Source organism: Protomyctophum parallelum (genome assembly GCF_964188405.1).
Source record: "Protomyctophum parallelum genome assembly, chromosome: 10".
In the NCBI taxonomy this organism is placed as follows: domain Eukaryota; kingdom Metazoa; phylum Chordata; class Actinopteri; order Myctophiformes; family Myctophidae; genus Protomyctophum; species Protomyctophum parallelum.
In genome coordinates this window covers 32,827,233-32,849,534 of record NC_139704.1, presented here as the reverse complement: position 1 = coordinate 32,849,534, position 22,302 = coordinate 32,827,233, and the positions used below count along the sequence as shown (strand labels likewise).

At 43.5% G+C, this 22,302-nt stretch overlaps 1 protein-coding gene across 1 annotated transcript in view; it reads left to right on the top strand.

Annotated features, from left to right (window-relative positions):
- The first annotated feature begins 14,171 nt into the window (after positions 1–14,171).
- epas1b (endothelial PAS domain protein 1b) overlaps positions 14,172–22,302 on the top strand; it is a 72,164-nt gene continuing 64,033 nt past the window's right edge. The window contains exon 1 of the mRNA XM_083775466.1: positions 14,172–14,671. Within this exon, the coding sequence (XP_083631592.1) occupies positions 14,646–14,671 (26 nt within the window). The 5' untranslated portion in view covers positions 14,172–14,645. The remainder of the gene's footprint in view (positions 14,672–22,302) is intronic.

The following is a 22,302-nucleotide window of genomic DNA, read 5'->3' as shown; positions in this document are numbered from 1 at the left end:
GCTATTTTCTCGTGTCTTTCCTTTCCTTTTGGACTTTTTTTTTGTTTTCTCTTTTTGCTGCGTGCCAAATGTACTGTATTCTCAAAAGGATGTGAAGGTGTATTTAATTTTTTTGGAAACCTATTAAATAATGACAATGTCAAAAATGAAATGCCATTTTGCCTCGGTGTAATTTACCCATTTGTATTAAACCCATTTTGGGCGGGAACCCCTTTTGGTGTTTTAATGGTGTTATAATTTAGCTATTGAAAAATAGTAGATCTACAAGCTCATAGCGCGCCACTCGGTGGCGCCGCGCTATGAGCTTGTAGATCTGCTATTTTTGAAAAATCGTTAAAATGTGGTGCAAATCTTTGAATATATATTCTTTCACAGCGAACATTTGAAGTTGAACTCAAACCTTTGCTTCTGCTGGTCCCTGGAACAACATATTTTCAGATGAGGGTCGGCGGCCATTTACATATCACTTTTGGGGTCCTTGACATGAAATATTGAGCACCACTGATACAGAAACATGAGGTATTTCAGAAAACTTTTTTTTCTTTTTTTTCTCGACGTCAGGCCTAAATGGGTTAAGGTGATATTTATGCGGGTGCATATCCAGTTGCACACCGACTACAGTATACAAACCACTGAGCTAGTTGTTATCCTCGTTTCTCTGTAACAGACAAGTTACCAACTTACCATGTAACCTAACATGCAAATAGTTCAATACAGTATATGACAGAGGCATTCCTAGTACTGTAGAGGCGAAAATAGCAACTAGTATAGTCATAGTAATAGTGGCAGTGGTAGTAGTTTAGTTGTGGTAGCTAGTGGTAAACAAAAGCAATATCTTGCTAACGCAAATCTACCCTCTACCCCTTCCGAAACATGAAATCCATACATCGTACGGTACAACACACCTACATTACATACAGTACCAGTGACGCACATGGGCTGTTTCAACTGTCAGCATTCAGCATTTCAGCATGCTTCATCCAAGTTAACAGGCAGTGTATTCTAATTCCATACACTCCCTGAGGACATCACTGCAGGTGGCTGAAATCAGAGGTCTGACTCCATTATGTTTTACAGGACCAACTCCCTCAAACCAAAGTCCCTGCCTATAGTCCCTCGCTCCAGTCTGTAGAGCTTTCTGCAGTTAAGCAAAGGATTTCACATCAACATTCCAAGTCATGGTGCAAGATCTTTGACATAATTGTAGGGCAATTGTGCAAAGATAATTCCAAGACATGATGCATTTGGGGCCGAATTAGGCCCAGTTATGTTGATAACAAACAGCATCATAGGGTGACATCCCATAATCATTCTTAATGTTAAAGCATTCAATCTCAAGAGAAGCAGAATCGGAACCGATCTTTATCGTCACATCACTAAGTAAGGTGGGTGAAAAAAACATGGTTCTGTGCATAATATAACAATTGTGGGTGCATAATAAATAAATAGGTCATGAATGAATCCTGAAAAGAGTAATTTAAGGTGCTGCTGTTGGGGTGATGCTGTTCACAGTGTTGACATGGTGTTTATTAGGATGTACAAGCTGGGTGTTTTCAGGTGGTTGTTCAGTTTTACAACTTGGTTGCTAGGGTGATGGTGATAGGACGTGTTGCATGATGCTAGACCAGCTCAGTGACTGCATGCCAATTGGCAATTGAAACAGGGAGATGTAACGACCAAGAGAAAATATTCATTGTGTCCGCACTCCCTTGCAGAGTGGACACTACCTCCAATTTACACAACTGCATGACAATTCTAAACTCTGCAGGATAGGCCAGGCAAACATTACCCAATATCCTGTTATTATTATTATTATTATTAATTATCCTGTTACCCAATATGTTGATAAATACCAGAACATTATGGACACTGACTAACCAAGACATTGATCAATCTATGTCTCTGGTCACTCAAGACATTCAAACATCTTTGACCGCACGCACGCACGTCATTTTGCTTAACTGAAACACAGAAGGAATCAAAGGTGACATTATTGGCTCACAGTAACATAGATCGTTTTGACAAAAACCTTGTCTTCAACAAGCATTGTGTGGGTATTTTTCTTCACCACTAAGTAGATAGTGATCATTGGACACTGTCTGATGTGCAATGGTTTACGCAGGAAAGCTTTTCACTCAACAAACTGTCAATGAACAGGAACTATACAGTCAACGCCACAGTCAACGCTCAGGAATAGCCTTTGTGCACGCACGCACGCACACACAGATGTACGCATACACACCTCCGTTGTTGTCTACACAGGGCAGGAGTATAATTATAATCAGTCTGTGGTCTGGCCGGGGTGCAAACTCACTGTAACAACCTGGAATTAAGGCTCTATTTCTGCACAGATATACAGATATCTCCATATTTGGACACAACAGGAACACAGACAGAATGGTACGACAGGAACAAAGCTCCCGACACTATGACTCGGACATATTGGTCAGTTTGGCCCAGCAACGTATAGGTGCCCACACCTCTAGTTATTGTAAATTGACAACTTAAATTGTCTTTAACCCATTCAGGCCTGACGTCGAAATAAAAAAAAAACGTTCTGAAAGTTATACCTATTCAAAGATTTGTGCCGCATTTTTACGATTTTTCTAAAATAGCAGACCTACAAGTTCTACTATGAGCTTGTAGATCTGCTATTTTTCAATAGCTAACGTATAACAAAATGGGTTAAAGTGTAATGTCACTTATTTTGCTTTCACACTGAAAAACAAAATGATGAACTGAGAGAAAATTGAACAAATTGCCTGTAAATGAGCTTATAATGGCAATATATATACAAGTTAGGAAAAAAAAGAAATCTTGATGAAAAACAAAAACAGGTATGTTTAAAGAACATTGGTAGTAAAAGTATATCCATAAAAAAGAGGGATGTCATTAAGGGAGTAAGGGAGGTGGTCAAATGGAGTTGTTTTGGAGTTGTTTTGTAAAAACTGTAAAAACTGTTAAATGCCCGGATGCAAACAGTAACCCAGATGAAACCATAGCGAACCTGCTAGTGGACTGTCAGAGGTCTAGAGATGTATGGGGGAAAATGCCACAGATCGGTTTTTAACATTAACGTTACTTATAATGCAGTATTGTATGGAGTCTTTGATGAAAAACATGTCTGCTATGGAACAATATAATAATAATAAACTTTATTTGTATAGCACTTTTCATACATAAATGCAGCTCAAAGTGCTTCACAGGGCAGGACACAAAAATAAAATACAATAAAACACAAGTAGTTAAAATGATAGAACAATGGCAGAGAACAAAATTGAATATAAGAACATAAAATAAATAAAAACAAATAAAAACACCACATGCAGCAAATCAGTCAGGGCAGGGTAGGAACGTGCATAGTAAAACTCAACTAAAAGCAATGGTGAAGAGGTGAGTCTTGAGTTGAGATTTAAAAATGTCTACAGAGGGTGCGTGTCTGAGCTCGAATGGAAGTTTATTCCAGGCTGTTGGGCCGTAGAAGCAAAAAGCTGCCACACCATGTTTTTTTTAGCACATTCTTTTAGGCACTTCAAGTAGGCCAGCATTGGAGGACCTGAGGGGGCGGTTAGGGAAATATCTAGGTAGGCAGTCACGGAGGTACGGAGGTGCGAGACCATTGAGAGCTTTATAGACAAGTAACAGAATTTTAAACAAGACTTTTATTGGGCTGTGGTTTGCACTGTGGTCAATAAGATCTGGAACACCAGGAGTGACCAGGAGGGCCATCTCTGGAGAGGTGGTCTTCATACAAATAGTATCTGAACTGAAAAGACAGAGAACCCTGGACTCAAGACAGAAAAACTGATAACAACACTCTGTGTGTGTATTGCAATTCCTTACTACTGTACTGCCAAACTCAATGTAATATATATGAGTGCCATGAATAATTTAAATAAAGCATATTTAAAAAGGAAAGCAGGACATGGGTTTAAAATGTATTTCGAAACGTAATTGTTATTATTATTATTATTGTATTAAATATTGTAGGATGGCATTTTGTATTGCCGCTATTTTTTGTATGTTGTTTTTTATTCCTCAGGTACCCACACTTTCTCTCCATAATAAGGACACACGCTCTTACACCAAATGGTAGGGCTGTAACGATTACAAATATAGGTTTATGATTAATTGTCACACATAATTGGGTGCTTGGACATGTATGAACCCACGCGTCACACATCACTAACATATCCTACACATACAAGACAAAGGAAGTGTCCCTCTCTCACTCAGCAGTCATCAGTGCTGCTGTACGGTACCTTCTGTATGGGGCCGAGACATGGACACACAGGACAAGGGCCCTGGATGGAGTCAGTCTGCACTAACTAGGTGTCACATGGACGGACCACACCAGAAATGTGAACCTCTGTCTACTCTACAGGGACCTACAGTATACCAGGGGTCGGGTCACAGACAGAGAAAGAGAAAGAGAAAGAGAAAGAGAAAGAGAAAGAGATGAGGCTACATGCTTGGCAGGACTTAAGAAAAGGCCTACATTGACAGAGGTATTGACACAAGCCAGCGTATTGAACCAACCAGAGAGAGAGCGAGAGCAAGAAAAGAAAGAAAGAAATAATTATGGCCACGGCGGGCCAAGAGGAATTGACCAGTACATAGAGATAAGTTTTGCCGTCAAGCCAGTCATTAAACAATAGCCGTCACAACACACAATATTCAACACACCCACAACACAGCAGCCGCACACTTGGTAACACTAACTACCTATCTACTAACTGTAGTGTAGATGAACATCAGTCTTCATTTTTAAATGATGGCTGTCGTCATGTGAAAGCCCAAAACCTCTAGCTTGAACTTAAAAGGCTAATTGAAGTGGCCAAGATCGACATGATAATACTATTCTGTTACAACAACTCAGTTTGTTCAGTGGCAAACACAACACAACACAGACTGCAGCATCCACCCAATCCCAGAGCAGACACAACACAGACTGCAGCATCCACCCAATCCCAGAGCAGACACACAACACAGACTGCAGCATCCACCCAATCCCAGAGCAGACACAACACAGACTGCAGCATCCACCCAATCCCAGAGCAGACACAACACAGACTGCAGCGTCCAATCCCAGAGCAGAAACACAACACAACACAGACTGCAGCGTCCAATCCCAGAGCAGAAACACAACACAACACAGACTGCAGCGTCCAATCCCAGAGCAGAAACACAACACAACACAGACTGCAGCATCCACCCAATCCCAGAGCAGACACAACACAGACTGCAGCATCCACCCAATCCCAGAGCAGACACAACACAGACTGCAGCGTCCAATCCCAGAGCAGAAACACAACACAACACAGACTGCAGCATCCAATCCCAGAGACACAAACAGTCACTGACTGAACATGTTGCATTAATTGCCACCCAATCATTGCGTCCTAAAATGACAGCAACAGCTTGAAGTGTACACACAGCTTAATTTGCTTACAACACAAGCAGCAGCAGCAGCAGCAGCAAAGATGGGGAAAAGGGTTCGTACCTTGAGCTGTCTTCTACTTCAGTTGTAGAAGAAGGGATGGCGGCCAGCAGGGTCAAAGTTTGGAACCCACCAATGGATAGAGAGAGATAGAGCAGTCCTCTTTTAGTTCGTCCTCAGATGAGCCCTCCAGCGGGGTCTCCAGTCCTCTCCATCCTCCATACATCCCGACTGTGGCGACTGTGGCTCAGGAGGTAGAGCAGGTCCTTGGGCAAAATTGCTCCCGATGTGCAGGTTGGTACGTTGCATGGCTTCCGCCGCAATCAGTGTGTGTGTGTGTGTGTGTGTGTGTGTGTGTGTGTGTGTGTGTGTGTGTGTGTGTGTGTGTGTGTGTGTGTGTGTGTGAATGTAATGCATATGTAAAGCGCTGTTTAGCACTGCACGTAGCATTCTGGTGTAGCACAGTGGGGCCAGGGACGGTAGAGCAGGCTTCAGGGTCCAGCATTCACAGCTATATAGGAGAGCGAACATCATGAATGGTAAATGGTGCATTTATATAGCGCCTTTATCCAAGGCGCCTTACATAGATTGTGCATTACATTCACCCATTCATGCACATACATTCATACACAGATGGCGGCGGAAACCATGCAAGGCACCAACCTGCACATCAGGAGCCATTAGGGGTTCATAAATCATAAATAATAACTTGAATTTATATAGCACCTTAAAAAAACAAGGACACTTTACATCAACAAAAACATGCTATTTTTTTCATGAATATACTATTAATATAGTAGAGTATTCTTTTTTACATTGTATGGTTTTATTACTGTAAATTGTTTGACATTGACTTATAATAATAATTATTGTTGAATCTACTTGTTCAGTTATTGTAATTTTAGTATTAAAAAAAATACATTTGCACATAGCTTGTAGAAATGCCTATTCTCATACTTTAGTGTGACAGTCTTGTATGAAGAAGTATAGGGCATTAAGCCATTTTGGGGCGGGAACCCCTTTTGGTGTTTTAAACATTATGTTATACTTTAGCTATTGAAAAATAGCAGATCTACAAGCTCATAGCGTGCTATGCACTTGTAGGTCTGCTATTTTTGAAAAAATAGTGAAAATTTGCCTCAAATCTTTGAATATATATTCTTTCAGAGTTTCAGTTCAAATCTTTGCTTCTGGGGGGTCCCTGGAACAACATATTTTCAATGGGGGTCGGTGGCATATTAGATATTACATATCATTTTTGGGGTCCTTGACATGAAATATTGAGAACCACTGATATAGAAACATGAGGTTTTTCAGATTTTTTTTTTCTTTTTCAGGACTAAATGGGGAATATGATATTTCTGCCTAACAGCAAACAAACACAATATTATTCACTTCACAGGCACAGCACACAAACAATGCTTTATATCCTGACTAGTTCTTTCATTTTACTTTTTGTAAATATAATTAGTGACATGACATTACACACAAACAAACAAACAATTCACCTCTATTAACCATGAATGCTAAAGCAGATAATTAACGGTAGGTAGTAGCTAGGTAAGCTAACGCACCTGGTCTCTTGGGGAATGGACTCCCTTTTTTTCCAAGGACGATAATTTAACTTCTCCTCCTGCTGTCACCGTCATGTCTCTGGGCAGTTTCCACTCCCTGACAACACTGACAACTCTCCTCATCGTCCATGAGGTGGAAGTTGGTACGTTTTAACTTGTTTATTTCACTGTTTTACTAACAAACACGAAGGAGTTTGAGTCAGACAAACACTCGTCAGTTTAGAGCAGGTGTGTGTGGAGAAACCAAAGCCCTTTAAAGAGCCCGCGCGTGAAGCCTGCTTAGGGAGTGTCTGCCAATAAACTGCATCACAGAATAGAGTGAGCGTCTGCCTTATTACGTTTTTAACTCAAACCTATGCTTCTGGGCCGGTGTTACAGTTTGACTAGTGCCTGGTTTGTCTGGTTCCCTGGGCTGGATTTGCGCGTGCATGAGCCGTCTATCACAGCTGTTTCATGAAGGGGGCGGAGCTATCTTCTCGGAGCGGAGCTATCTTCTATCTTCTCATTAAATATCCATCCGATTGTTTGTGGAATCTCACTTGTATGAAACAGTGACAACAATCACAACATGCACTTATAAAACAGTTAGAATGATGAAAATAAAAAAGTTAATGAAAATATCTGTGGGAAGTGGGATTCGAGCAGTCTTTGGAGTGAACCAAAATAACCTTGGAAGCTGTGCGCAACCCATTACACTATGATGCGCTGACAATTGCTGGAACAACATATTTTCAGATGGGGGTCGGTGGCCAATTACATATAATTTTTGGGGTTCCTTGACATGAAAATGTTTGAGAACCACTGACATAGAAACATTTTCAGAAAACTGTCATGATTTAGAAGACATTTTGTAGAATCGTTCTCACGTCTAAATGGGTTAAGACATTTAGGACTGATGCTGCCGATTCTACAAGATGTCTTCTAAATCCTGACACTGGTGCTCAAACTATAGTTCATGTCAAGGACCCCCAAAAAAAATTATATGTAAAAATGATCCGCTGACCCCCATCTCAAAATATGTTGTTCCTGACCTGCAGGGACCCTCTTCACCCCAGAAGCAAGATTTGAGTTAAAAACGTTCGCTGTGAAAGAATATAAAATTCAAAGATTTGCGGCACATATATTCAAAAATAGCTAAAGTTTAAAATAATTGGTTAAAGTGGTTAAGAGCTATAAAGGTGACACAGATGCGTTCCAGGTCTCAATGGGTTAATGATTCATCATTATTCATTCATATTATCAATCATAACCACAAGGTGTCACCTAATTGGTATTAACCCAAGAACACTAAACATCCTTTTTGTCACACCATCACTAAACTCAGGTATATTTTATCCAAAATGTAGAAGAAACATTTCTCATCAAAATATATTGAAGTACAGCAATATACCTGGCAACTTGAGGTACTTTTCTTTAATGTTGCATTATGATTTTTCACAAAAAAAAGAAAAAAAGAATAGTAACCTCTCCTTTGGTCCACCCATTCCTGGGACATGGTCCCGTGAAAAAAAGAAAGAAAGGGGGGGGGGGGGGGGGGGGAAGCCCATTGTGGGTAGGGTTTTTGATTGATTGATTGAAATATCTATTGTGGCAACCCAGGGGAGAATAGGTACAGATTCACAATAAAATAAGAGGCTCAGAGTCAGCTTCAACATAAACTTAAATTGTCTTTTATTTAAAGTGTCCGGGAAAGGGGAAAATGGGGCAAAACATCAACAAAGGGTTCCTCTTGTCAGGGGCTTAGGCTTCTAGTCACTTGCAGTCCTGTGGGTAGAGCAGAGAGAGAGCCAGTGACTATTTTAGTTGGGGGAGAGTGCTGTAGGCTCTCCAGTTCAGTTGGCCTAGGAGGGAGGGAGAGAGAGAACGAGACCAGGTGAGCCACAGTACACACACAGCACATCCAAGTGTGTACTCACTTGAGAGATCTCCCTCATCCCAGCCTCCTCATGAACAGAGAGATTCCTCCTTTGCGGAAGCGTTCTCAGAGTTCCCCCTGGCGGAGGTGGAGCCGGTGGCCCGACCAGGACAGTTTGGGGCCGCCCAGTTAGAGGATCCAAACCTGGAGCAAGCCAGAAGAAATGTGGCCGTCGTAGACGGGAAACATGTGGACGGGGTGAGTGATGCCACTTTTCCACATTTTGCTGTAAAAGAAATGACTTTTTTATAGGGTGGTTAAAGGGGACACGGATAAAGTGGAGCAGTTGCTCGTGCCGAAACGTTATATTCCCAAAGTATTGTATCTAGCACATTCCCATCTGCTGGGGGCTCATTTGGGGGTAGAAAAAAACCTATGATAGGATCCTGGGCCGCTTCTATTGGCCAGGTGTAAAGAAAGTAGTCCAGGACTATTGCAGAAGCTGTGCAGAGTGCCAAAAAAGCGCCCCAAAGGTAAAATATCGAAATCCCTTGATCACCTTACCCATAATTGACACTTTTATCTCGCCGGACTAACCTAACCTCGGTTGTGCAGTTTGGACTTGAAAACGCCACAGAGCAGTGGGCAGCAGGAGAGGAAAAGAAAGTAACATGGAAGGAAATAATCGTCGAGTGTCCCGGGGTGCCATTAGTTCGGGCCGGATGAGGGTCACATGACTTCCGGAATCCAACAAGGCTTCGGCATCTTGGTCCCCTACTTTAACGGGGAGCCTGGGGGCCTCAGTGCCCTCGTGGGCACAGCAAGTGGTGAGATAGCTAGCACCCCTCGGTGGTGGATCCAGTGGGCCCTCTGTAGGCATGGACTCCTCATTCCCTGGGCAGCTCCATGACAAGTGGCCCTCCTGGCCACATGTGACCTGGTGGTTTTCCAGTAACGCCATCATGGCATCCACGCTGGCTGGGCTGCTTTGGGCGACGTGTCGTTTGGCCTCGGCCGGTAGTGCCCTAATGCACCGATCCAGCACAATTCTATCCAAGGCTGCGGGTCCCTCCCCCGACATCAACCAGGCCCGAGTCAGGCGCATCAGGGCGGCAATCTGTGGGCGGACCGGGATGGAGGAGTCATAGGACCATGCGTGGACCCTCTGAGCTCTGGTTTGAAGGTTGTGTCCATAGTGTGCCAAGATGGCCATCTTCAAGTTCTCATAGTTATTCACCTCTGTGAGCGGTAAGTCCCGGTAGGCCTTCTGTGCTTCTCCGGTCAAGAACGGGGCCAGTATGCCTGCCCACCGCGCCTGTTGCCACTGCTCTCTCTGCGGTTCTTTCAAAAATCTCAAGGTACACCTCAATGTCGTCGTCGGCCGTCTGTTTGGTGAGCACCTTGCTGGGTTCAATTATCTCTTCGGACTTGGCCAAGTGTCTGCCCAGTTGAGTCATGGCCTCCTGTAAGGCCTCCAGGCCCTTAGCCTGCTGGGCCTGGTTCTGTATGAGCTGGGTCAAGGCGTTCTCCATTACGCCATGTGTCTCACTCACGAGTACTTATTTTATTGTGAATCTGTCAATGCTGGACCGAGGATACCCACATTCTCCACCAGTGGCAACCCAGGGGAGAATAGGTACAGATTCACAATAAAATAAGAGGCTCAGAGTCAGCTTCAACATAAACTTAAATTGTCTTTTATTTAAAGTGTCCGGGAAAGGGGAAAATGGGGCAAAACATCAACAAAGGGTTCCTCTTGTCAGGGGCTTAGGCTTCTAGTCACTTGCCGTCCTGTGGGTAGAGCAGAGAGAGAGCCAGTGACTATTTTAGTTGGGGGAGAGTGCTGTAGGCTCTCCAGTTCAGTTGGCCTAGGAGGGAGGGAGAGAGAGAACGAGACCAGGTGAGCCACAGTACACGCACAGCACATCCAAGTGGGTCCAAAGGTTTGATTTAGTCTTGTACTCACTTGAGAGATCTCCCTCATCCCAGCCTCCTCATGAACAGAGAGATTCCTCCTTTCTCACTCCTCCATTAATTCACACTGACTCACCAGACAGCTTGGGCGTCGGCTCTTTAACAGCTTCTGGTGATTGCCTTACTGGCTGCAGGTGCGTCCATGTCCAGGCTCCCATTGGCTGCAATACCTGTACAGGGTGATATACTCCCTCTATCACCTCCCCCAGCCTCATTCTGTGGGGAATAGGCCTGGCTGTTTCCCCTGGTTTGCCACACTATTAACAGTTTGCAGAATTACAGTACATTTCAAGCACAAACTCAATACAAAGACTGTTAACTGTGAGTGGACGACCCAATTAAGCATTACACTTGTTTACAACAGGGTCCACATTGTTCAATTCATCAAAAAAACAGAAGTCCCCTTGAGACAGTCCCTCCTTTCCAAGACTTTTTAGGCGTCCCACAAATTGAGACCCTTAATTGTCCCACATTGTGAATGCCAGGGCACAAGTGACTGTGCCCTATTAGTTAGTCCCCTAGTTGGATTCAGTTGTAAATCTCTCTCTTTGCCTGCAAGATGTGGTTTAAGGATGTTAAATAGCATGAGGAATATCCCCGTAGGATAGAGTATCAAGTCAGCCGTACTGTACCACCCATGACCAGAATTTCATTTAAAAATCACACCCGTGTGAAGTGAGGGGCGCTAATATATTAACCCATTCTGTACGGGAACCCATTTTGGTGTTAGCATCATGTTATGCTTTCGCTATTGAAAAATAGCAGATCTACAATCTCATAGTGTGCCACCGAGTGGCGCGCTATGAGCTTGTAGGTCTGCTATTTTTGAAAAAAAAGAACGACTGACATTTTTAGAATCTGATCTCAGGTCAGAATGGGTTAATCAGACCAATGTGTGTCCAGTGGAAACCTCATATTTAGATTTTTAGATTTAGATTCAATTTATTGTCACTACACAGAGTATACAGATACTTAGGCAATGAATATATATATATATATATATATATATATATATATATATGAATCTGATCTCAGGTCAGAATGGGTTAAGGATGTTAAAATAACATGAGGAATATCCCCATAGGCTAGAGTATCAAGTCAGCCATACTATACCACCCATGACCAGAATTACATTTAAAAATCACACCCGTGTGAAGTGAGGGGCGCTAATATATTAAAGTCTAACTCATGTTGATTAGTTCATGCAGGGTTCTCAACCCGTGGGTCGCTATTTTTTTTTTTTTTTTTTTTTTGAATGGCTGGAAAATGGAAATGAGTTTACATATAGTACAGTACAGTATACACCTTCCCTAATGATTGTCTGGTTTCAGTGTTTATTTATGGTGTATTGTCTCTATTATTAAGGTTATTGTAGCAGTCAGTTTATATTGGGGGTCGGGATGGGCGGGGTGGGGGTCCCGAGACACTGCCAAAGCATCCCCGGCCAAAAACGTTGAGAACGCCTGGATTAGGTGATGTAATGGTGATGTAAAACCAATGGTGGCAACACAAACATTAAACGCCATTAAAAATAAAGAGACAATATGACGTAAATGTCACATTATGACGTCAATGTTCTCTTCATTGTCAATGCGTTTACTAAACAAACATTGAACTAAAGACAAACATTAAACCTGTGTATAGGAGGGGCAGGCGCGCCTCAAAAATAATGTGACTTACAGTATGCCAGAGGGGTTTAATAACAAAATGATAGGCAATATTAGGCGTATGGTCGAATATGACATAAGGCATTTAATAGAAACGTAAAAGTTGCTATTAAACCCCGTCCTTGTCCCACAAGCAATGTCCCTCAAATGAACAGTTTGGATCTGGTCACCCTAATTGTGGGTGTATGGTATTTTTGAGTGGTGCAACCACTCCAAGGAACAGCAATGTCCGTGTTCACCTATGTGTGTCTGTGAAGTTAATGAGCACCAGTATATGACTATGAGCACCAGTAGGGGCGCTGTTGTGCCAGAAACAGAGAGAGGGATAGTGCTGCACTGTTGCCTGCTAATGAGAGAGAGAGAGAGAGAGAGAGAGAGAGAGGGGTGGGCGGGGGAGTTGCACCACTCAGTTCACACAGGTGTGATTTGTCTCTATCACTCAACAAACTCAACAAACCTGCCTTCTATGACGTCACTGAGCATCAAGAAGGTACTGAAATACCCACCTATAGCTCAGACATCAGCAACATTATGAAAATTACAAAAATATGATTGTCCGGGTGAAAATCAACCGTGTTTAGTGTCCTATAGGTTAACAGTATCTCAGCCACAGGCTTAGACGTTGTGTATATTTCATTTTGTTTCATTTCATATTTATTTATTTAATTTCAGTAATGGTTTTACATGATTATATTCATTTTACTTTGTACTTTATTTTTATTTATTTTTACATATTCCATACCAGAAAAGAAAAGGAGCAGGAAGAAGCTAAATCTTAATTATATTATATTATATTAAGTTACTATTACTAGTACCTTAATATTCAGTGTTTTTGAATTCTAAAAATGTTATTGTTGGTGTCCTCACAATGACAACAGAAGCTGGTGAAAGTGAGTGGCAGCATTATGGACATATTAGTAACAATCGCTGTGCAAAGGTTCACTTATTGACATAAAGTTGTGTTCATTCATTTATTTGAAATGTCTTTAGAGGATCAGCCTCTTGAGATGCCTCATCTCTTTTTCAAGGGGTCCCTAACAGTGGCGTGCACAGACATTTAGAGGGGCAGGTGCTCAAGTGAAAAAAGGGCACCTTGTGCAGCACATTTTAGCTATTGAAAAATAGCAGATCTACACTCGTAGCGCGCCACCGAGTGGCGCGCTACGAGCTTGTAGGTCTGCTATTTTTTTTAATCGAAGAACCACTGACATAGAAACATATCTTTAGATTGTGGGGGCCTAAATAATATAGAAGCGTTTTTATCAAGATTTGATCAATGTCACCGCATGGTCCACACACTACAAATTAAGATTATTATTATTATTTTTAAGAGCACATTGCCAAAAGGGGTCCCTGGACCCTAGTGTCTATCTGTGCACGCCACTGAATTTGGGGGTGCTTGACATGAAAAAGTTTGGGAACCACCACTGCCCTATACAGTAGAGTAGGGTAGGCCACACACAGGTGTCAGAACCTCTTCGTCCGTCTCTCACACGCGGCTAGTAGATAGCATACAGGGGGGTGTGGTGGGGGGAGGCGGTCCCTGGTGACGGTTCCCACCAATCGCGTTGCCCGGTTTGAGTAGCGGCTGACAGCGGGGCAGCTGATCGCAGCTAGGGCAGAGAGAGTGGAAGTAAGTGCGTCGGAGACGAGAGGTAGCCCCGACTGACGGGTCCGGGTCTGGCTGCGGCTGCATGGGAGTTTTTCCTTGTCCTTGCGACGCAAGCGAGAAAACTATTGAGAAGTGCGCATAGCCATTGTTGTGGAACGGGACGCGGTGCCGGCCGATCACTGTGTCTATAGTACCGCAAAGAAGCAGCCTTCCGTGGACTTTGTCTTCGGGTGAATCGGGTGAAAGGGCTGTACAATCCTCGGCAGTGTTCCGAGACTGTATAGCTCCGATCCCACAGATTATATGGACCAAAACCTGAGAGATCAGGTTAATGACATGAAGTGATATCTCTCTGTTCTGTTGTGTGTATATTTGAATAGCATGTTTTCAGTGTAGCGCACATTCTATTTTTTATTTTGTTTTATAGTTGTATTATATTTAAAAAACAAAAAAACAAAAAAAATAAGAAAAAAGGTGGACTTGGACTTTCGGGGAATTTACACTGCCAGAAAGAGAAAGGGACATGACGGCGGACAAGGAGAAAAAGAGGTGAGACCAATTTCTCTTGTATCTATCGTTGAAATGTTTAGGATATATCAAATGAATTGGTAAACTATAAACAGTGTGTGACTGTCTATTTGGGGATTATTCCCTGAAAATGGGCATATAGTGATTCATTTCAACCTGTTGCTTGCTGCAGAGGGCACAGCTCGCTCGCAGCGCTTGCATATGGACTCACTTTGTTTGATTGATTGAAATATTTATCAACAGTTTGCAGAATTATACAGTACATTTCAAGCAGAAACTCAATACAAAAAGACTGTTAACTGTGAGTGGACGACCCAATTATAAGCATTACACTTGTTTACAAGAGGGGTCCACCATGTTCAATTCATCAAAACATTTAGAGACGTACAAAATACAAATAGACACTTCAATATAGTCAAAGAACAGAACAGGAATTCATCATAATGGAGGTAAAAAGGGAAAATAAACATAACGTAATGCTGATATTGCTTGCAGTGCAGGAAGATATTGGGACAACAACAATCCTTCTCCATGCAAGACCACTTGATTTAGCTTCCACGATAATTTAACATATATATTTCATTAAGTCTTTTCAAAAGCTCTGTGAAAGCTTTTTTGTATTCATCAGCACTGCTTTTGAGTGAATTGGGAATCATGCAGTTTGCCTTTTGAATCAAACTGTACTGACATGTAAGGGGGTGGTATTTATTAGTTAAAATAATGTTATAGCTCTAAATATTCCAATAGTAATCATTGCTGAGTGGATGCAATTGGTACCTTAATTGACTTGACCTGAACATTTATTTTCGGTTTTCTAAAGAGCTGGGAAGCTCTATCTATCTATCTATCTATCTATCTATCTATCTATCTATCTATCTATCTATCTATCTATCTATCTATCTATCTATCTATCTATCTATCTATCTATCTATCTATCTATCTATCTATTTGACCAAAACGAAGCCAGTTAACCAAGGCATTGTGTGTAGTGGGAAATGACAGCATTATAGATTTACTACTGTATATTGTATACCTTGAAAGCAGTCCAGACTGCTTTCCCATGAAACATCTGATCTGAGCTCTTCTCTGACTGATGTTGTTTTAACACTAAACCCCCATAGTAAACTAATATTTAGTTGACCGGGGTCAGCTATGTATACAGTATGTATACTTGACCCCATGCGTATTATGTTGTGAGCTTGCAGATTGGCTATATTTTCAGTGAACGTTCCCCCCAGAATAGCTGGGGTCATGCTATAGCTTTCAAGTGGTTTCCAAAAGCAATATACTGTACAAAAGTTTCCAAAAGCAATATATATACTGTACACATTTTATTTGCCCTGAGAAATTAAACGTAACAAACACAGATGCTGCTCTAATTCGCCCCTTTAAGTTTCCCTTCATTTTATGTAGCCTAATTTATTTAATTTAAGACTATACTAGTCCTTACCCGTTCTGAATATAATGAAAAGCAAATGATGTTCAGTGTGGGTAATGCAATGTAATAGATCACATTACTGATAGGGGGGGGATTGTTTACAGATGGTATAACAACAACAGGGTTTAAGTCCACCCGGACGGGGAATTGCCATGGAATGCCTTGCAATCTGTTGGATGATCATAACATTATGAATACTTGTGATGGTGATGTTCAGTGTGTCACGCAGTCACGCTGGGTGCGCGCAGGGCTGTAACCTGTCGTATACCGTAGTCACTGTTTCCACACCTAAGCGCAAAACGGCCGACAGCCGCGGACAGAAGAAGCTGTGGCGCAGCTTCTTTTTCCCGGGCGGAAGTGGAGCTTCTTTTCCATCCACCAGCTGTCTCTAAAAACCCGGGAAAAGAAGCTGCGCACAGCCGAGAACATGCTCTTTAGTAAGTCAGGCAGCACCCAGTCAGTGTCCAGGCTTTCAGCGTGCATGTATAGCCTATATGGCACGGTGGTTTAGGAGGGAGCGGACAGTATGGTGTTGAAACGGCGCGTGTGTTCACGTTAACATGCCCCCGTCCCAACTGTCAGAGCTGGCTTTCAGGTGCCTGTGCCACGCAACCCCCGCGTTCTGTCGACTGACGCAAGAGCAGCTAAAGTAGTATCAGAGTTGTTTTCCCCGTGTGGGTCTGTTATGCGGAAAAGTGTGTCTGTGTCCAGTATTAATCTGTGTCCGTCCCAACATGCATTTCACTGGTGACCCGGAAGTGGACAGACAGACAGACAGACAGACAGACAGACAGACAGACAGACAGACAGACAGACAGACAGACAGACAGACAGACAGACAGACAGACAGACAGACAGACAGACAGACAGACAGACAGACAGACAGACAGACAGCGATCGGTCCATTTTGATACACAGAACTTACAAAATCAGTTTCTACACATTTCAGAGATATTTTAACACTGCTCATAGTGTAGTCTGCCTATACTTTTAGGCACAAATACTCTTTAAATAGGTGTTTCAGTTTATTGTACGGTGTAGGAAACGTATTGTTGACCAGCAGCCGTGAAGTCATGATCTCATCTCAGTGGTCATCACGGTCACCTCTGTGGCCTTGGTGTAGTGGTCATCACGGTCACCTCTGAGGCCTTGGTGTAGTGGTCATCACGGTCACCTCTGTGGCCTTGGCCTTGGTGTAGTGGTCATCACGGTCACCTCTGTGGCCTTGGTGTAGTGGTCATCACGGTCACCTCTGAGGCCTTGGTGTAGTGGTCATCACGGTCACCTCTGTGGCCTTGGTGTAGTGGTCATCACGGTCACCTCTGTGGCCTTGGTGTAGTGGTCATCACGGTCACCTCTGTGGCCTTGGCCTTGGTGTAGTGGTCATCACGGTCACCTCTGTGGCCTTGGTGTAGTGGTCATCACGGTCACCTCTGTGGCCTTGGCCTTGGTGTAGTGGTCATCACGGTCACCTCTGTGGCCTTGGTGTAGTGGTCATCACGGTCACCTCTGTGGCCTTGGTGTAGTGGTCATCACGGTCACCTCTGTGGCCTTGGCCTTGGTGTAGTGGTCATCACGGTCACCTCTGTGGCCTTGGTGTAGTGGTCATCACGGTCACCTCTGTGGCCTTGGCCTTGGTGTAGTGGTCATCACGGTCACCTCTGTGGCCTTGGCCTTGGTGTAGTGGTCATCACGGTCACCTCTGAGGCCTTGGCCTTGGTGTAGTGGTCATCACGGTCACCTCTGAGGCCTTGGTGTAGTGGTCATCACGGTCACCTCTGTGGCCTTGGTGTAGTGGTCATCACGGTCACCTCTGTGGCCTTGGCCTTGGTGTAGTGGTCATCACGGTCACCTCTGTGGCCTTGGTGTAGTGGTCATCACGGTCACCTCTGTGGCCTTGGTGTAGTGGTCATCACGGTCACCTCTGTGGCCTTGGTGTAGTGGTCATCACGGTCACCTCTGAGGCCTTGGTGTAGTGGTCATCACAGTCACCTCTGTGGCCTTGGCCTTGGTGTAGTGGTCATCACGGTCACCTCTGAGGCCTTGGTGTAGTGGTCATCATGGTCACCTCTGTGGCCTTGGCCTTGGTGTAGTGGTCATCACGGTCACCTCTGAGGCCTTGGTGTAGTGGTCATCATGGTCACCTCTGTGGCCTTGGCCTTGGTGTAGTGGTCATCACGGTCACCTCTGTGGCCTTGGTGTAGTGGTCATCACGGTCACCTCTGTGGCCTTGGCCTTGGTGTAGTGGTCATCACGGTCACCTCTGTGGCCTTGGCCTTGGTGTAGTGGTCATCACGGTCACCTCTGTGGCCTTGGTGTAGTGGTCATCACGGTCACCTCTGAGGCCTTGGCCTTGGTGTAGTGGTCATCACGGTCACCTCTGTGGCCTTGGTGTAGTGGTCATCACGGTCACCTCTGTGGCCTTGGTGTAGTGGTCATCACGGTCACCTCTGTGGCCTTGGTGTAGTGGTCATCACGGTCACCTCTGTGGCCTTGGTGTAGTGGTCATCACGGTCACCTCTGTGGCCTTGGTGTAGTGGTCATCACGGTCACCTCTGTGGCCTTGGTGTAGTGGTCATCACGGTCACCTCTGTGGCCTTGGCCTTGGTGTAGTGGTCATCACGGTCACCTCTGTGGCCTTGGTGTAGTGGTCATCACGGTCACCTCTGTGGCCTTGGTCTTGGTGTAGTGGTCATCACGGTCACCTCTGTGGCCTTGGCCTTGGTGTAGTGGTCATCACGGTTAATGACAACATGGGCCATGACTTCGCAATCGCGGTGTGTTAAAATAAATAAATGAAGAAATCACAATATTCTATATTGTGGGAATGACTATTGGTGCTTTCACAAAAATACATAAATAATATAATAATCATCATCAGCAATGTCTATATAATCAAAGGCAGGTAAGTTGATCAAAATCCTAGATGACTTATCATGCAGTCTCATGTGATATCACAATCATAATATCGCATCGATATATTGCCCATCCCTAAACGAGAACACAGAAATCTGTCATCGGGAAATGGCCTCCAAGGAGAATGAGAGAGAGAGAGAGAGAGAGAGATCAAGACACACAGAGAGAGAGAGAGAGAGAGAGATAGAGGATAAAGGCATTTCCTCTGGCTATGAAACTGAGTAGAGCAATCTTTCGGCGGAGAGTTATCGGCCATTTTAGGATGTTGCAAGCGTGCGTCACTGTCAGGGTGCAGGATGAAAAGGCGCTCTGTGTGTGTGTGTGTGCTTGTGTACACACATTAATTTGTGGAAGAGTATACATGCACAATCATGCACATTTCTGTATTTGCATGTGTTGCGCATGTGCTTGTTTTGTTGAGTGTTGAGTGTCACTTGCATGCTTGATTTATGCATTTCAGCATGTGCGCGCGTGTTTGAATTTCCTTTTGTGTCCCCAGTGTAAAAGAGCCACTATACAGTAAAGTAATCCGCTCTGCCGGGAAAGTCTTAATTACCCTGATAGGTCGTGTGATTCACGGCTCCTGCCCTGGCTCGCACTGCCGTGTTTATTTGAGTCTCGATAGGTCAGATATGTCATCGGGGCTTCAAAGAGCCACGTGGTGTTATTCATGAGAGGATCCAATTACCAAGAACGTTTATGTGTTCCCGTATTCAGTGTGAGGGGTCTCTGTATGTATATGCTGCGTTTCTAACAACTACCTGTGTCTCATTAAAATGTGTTCCATAATCCCTACACAGTAAAACACTTAATTGTACCTTGAGAGCCTTGTATTCACTCTGCGTTACGAAGACGAAGCAATTTCACTGATTCGGTGAGTCCCAAAAGTTTGTTCCTCTTGGTGGATGTCATGCTCAGAGTATACTGTATACACTACAGTTTGTCAGATCACTTTGGCTGTGCAAACAGAGTTGTGGCCGACAATGAACAAAATACCTCAAATCATGAATTGATTGCCGTGAAACTTCACGCCCAGTTATTTTTCATTTTTCATCCTGATTGGCTATAAGATTTTCCTTCTACTTCCTGGCCTGGTGAGACTGCAGGAGAGACTGCAGGAGACCTGTTCCCCCGCGAGGAGAAAACCTTTCTAGTTTTAGTTTAGTCAGTTTTTTGTTTTTAAATCCATAATAGAGCAGAAAACAGATTGGCCCGGCTGTGACGACCAGCCCAGTGTAGTTAAAAATGTGGCCTAGAAATCTCACATATAGATTTTCTTCAGAACAACACACAATCACACAGACATGGACACAAATAAACCTAGAATACAGACATGGGGAATTAGTTAATTCATGACACACAACAAACAAAAAGTGGAGAGAAACAGAAGTCTGTATATAAATGGACACAAAGAAAGCTCATGTTGACAGAAAGGAAAGAGCAAGAGCTTTGGCCCCAGTGTCGTCGCCGCTCTGGACATGTCAGCTCAGCGTTTCACACACTGACCAACAGCAGTCTGCTACAGCATAGCTGTCAGGAACCAGCTGGCACCGGGCCAGTGTGTCTCTTTGTGTGTGCTAACCCCTGCCAACCCCTGCCTGCAAACACTTACCCAAACACCACCACACACTTACCGTATGCCAGCCTTTCAACCTGCCCTCCAAAGGACATAGTAGGAATAGAGACAGGGAGAAGGAGAGAGACGCACATGGTCAGAAAGGAGGACCCACATGTCTGTAAAAACCCACTTATGGAGATGTAACCTTTCCGCCATTTTGTACAAATCTGAATGAAAATGAAACTACCGGTAAACGTAGAAATGATTACACAAAAACGAAGTTATCTAACTATAACTGTGTTATCTTCTAATGCATGGGTTTTCAACAGGTGGTCCGTGGACCACTGGTGGTCCGTGAAGGTGTTGCATGTGGTCCCTGACCATGCATTTAGTAATGTGTGAAGATTCGTATTTGAATTTATTGTATTGACCACAAGTTGAGAAACAATGCAGTAAATGATCTGGTGACAAATTATGTCGATGTCATCAGTTACTGGGAAGTCTACTCTGAACTTCCACAGAAAAGTGAGTTAGAATCTCAAGGGAAACCATACCGGATTGCCTGGTTGAGTCACCATTATAAAGAAATGTGCCCATAATCAACCGCAAGTGTCTGCTTACTCATAGTAATAGTTACAATGAACAGCAACATGAGTTTAATATGGAAGGTTAATTTATTTCCCCCACACCACGACGGTATCCCCCCTCCCAACACAACAATGGTCCCCAGGTTAATTCTCAGTCAGGGTGGTGGTCCCCAGGTTAAATCTCAGTCAGGGTGGTGGTCCCCAGGTTAATTCTCAGTCAGGGTGGTGGTCCCTGGTTCATAATCAGTTGAAAACCCCTGTTCTAATGAATAGTTGTCATTACACACAAGCATCCATGCCTTGGTTGTAAACAAACACACGAGTCGCCACAGTATCGTAAAACATGTTTTGGGGTGAGCTTTCGCGGCAGAACAAAGTGACTGTACTTTGGCCAATCACAGCGCGTCTTTGCTGGGACTAATTGGCACATAACGGTCTGTTTAGCACATCACGGCGGTTTGTGTGTGGGACAACCAAGGCATGGATGCGTGTGTATTGACAAACAATATATTTTTTACTTATTTGATGCAGCACTACCAATGATTTAAGTTTGTTTTGATTTCTGACGTTACATTCTTGGTACTAAAGTTAATCATTATGGATATTCTGGTCCCAAGTACCCATTAATTTAGCCATCTATTACGCAATATGTTCCAGCAGACTGGTCTAGAAGTGTCAGAAACAAGTACCGGTAGTCATGGTTTAAGACTTGACCTGCCAAATAATTTCTAATGTGGGAGGAGAAGGGATGTACTACTCACAGAGACTTAGCTTATTGTAGCTGGGCAATATATATATTTTATACGGATATTGTGATACAAGAATATTTATTACATGGCTTGGTTGAATGCTTGATTCTGATTGGTCAATCGCAGAATTCAGCAGTGTGTTATTTCATGAAAACAGACCGCTCCGTTCTATAACGGACCTGCTGTGCCCCTCTTGATTTACTGCTGTTTCCAACATGACAGCCATGTAAACACAACACACACACACTTACAGCTAAACATTGCTCTCAAATATGAGTTTGGAAACATTTGAGCGAGAAATAGACGAAGCAGCAACCGGAAATGGATTCTATTGGATCAACTCACTTCCTTGTTTTCCGACACTGACACTCATGGAATACTTTCATTACCGCAAGCAAGGAAAT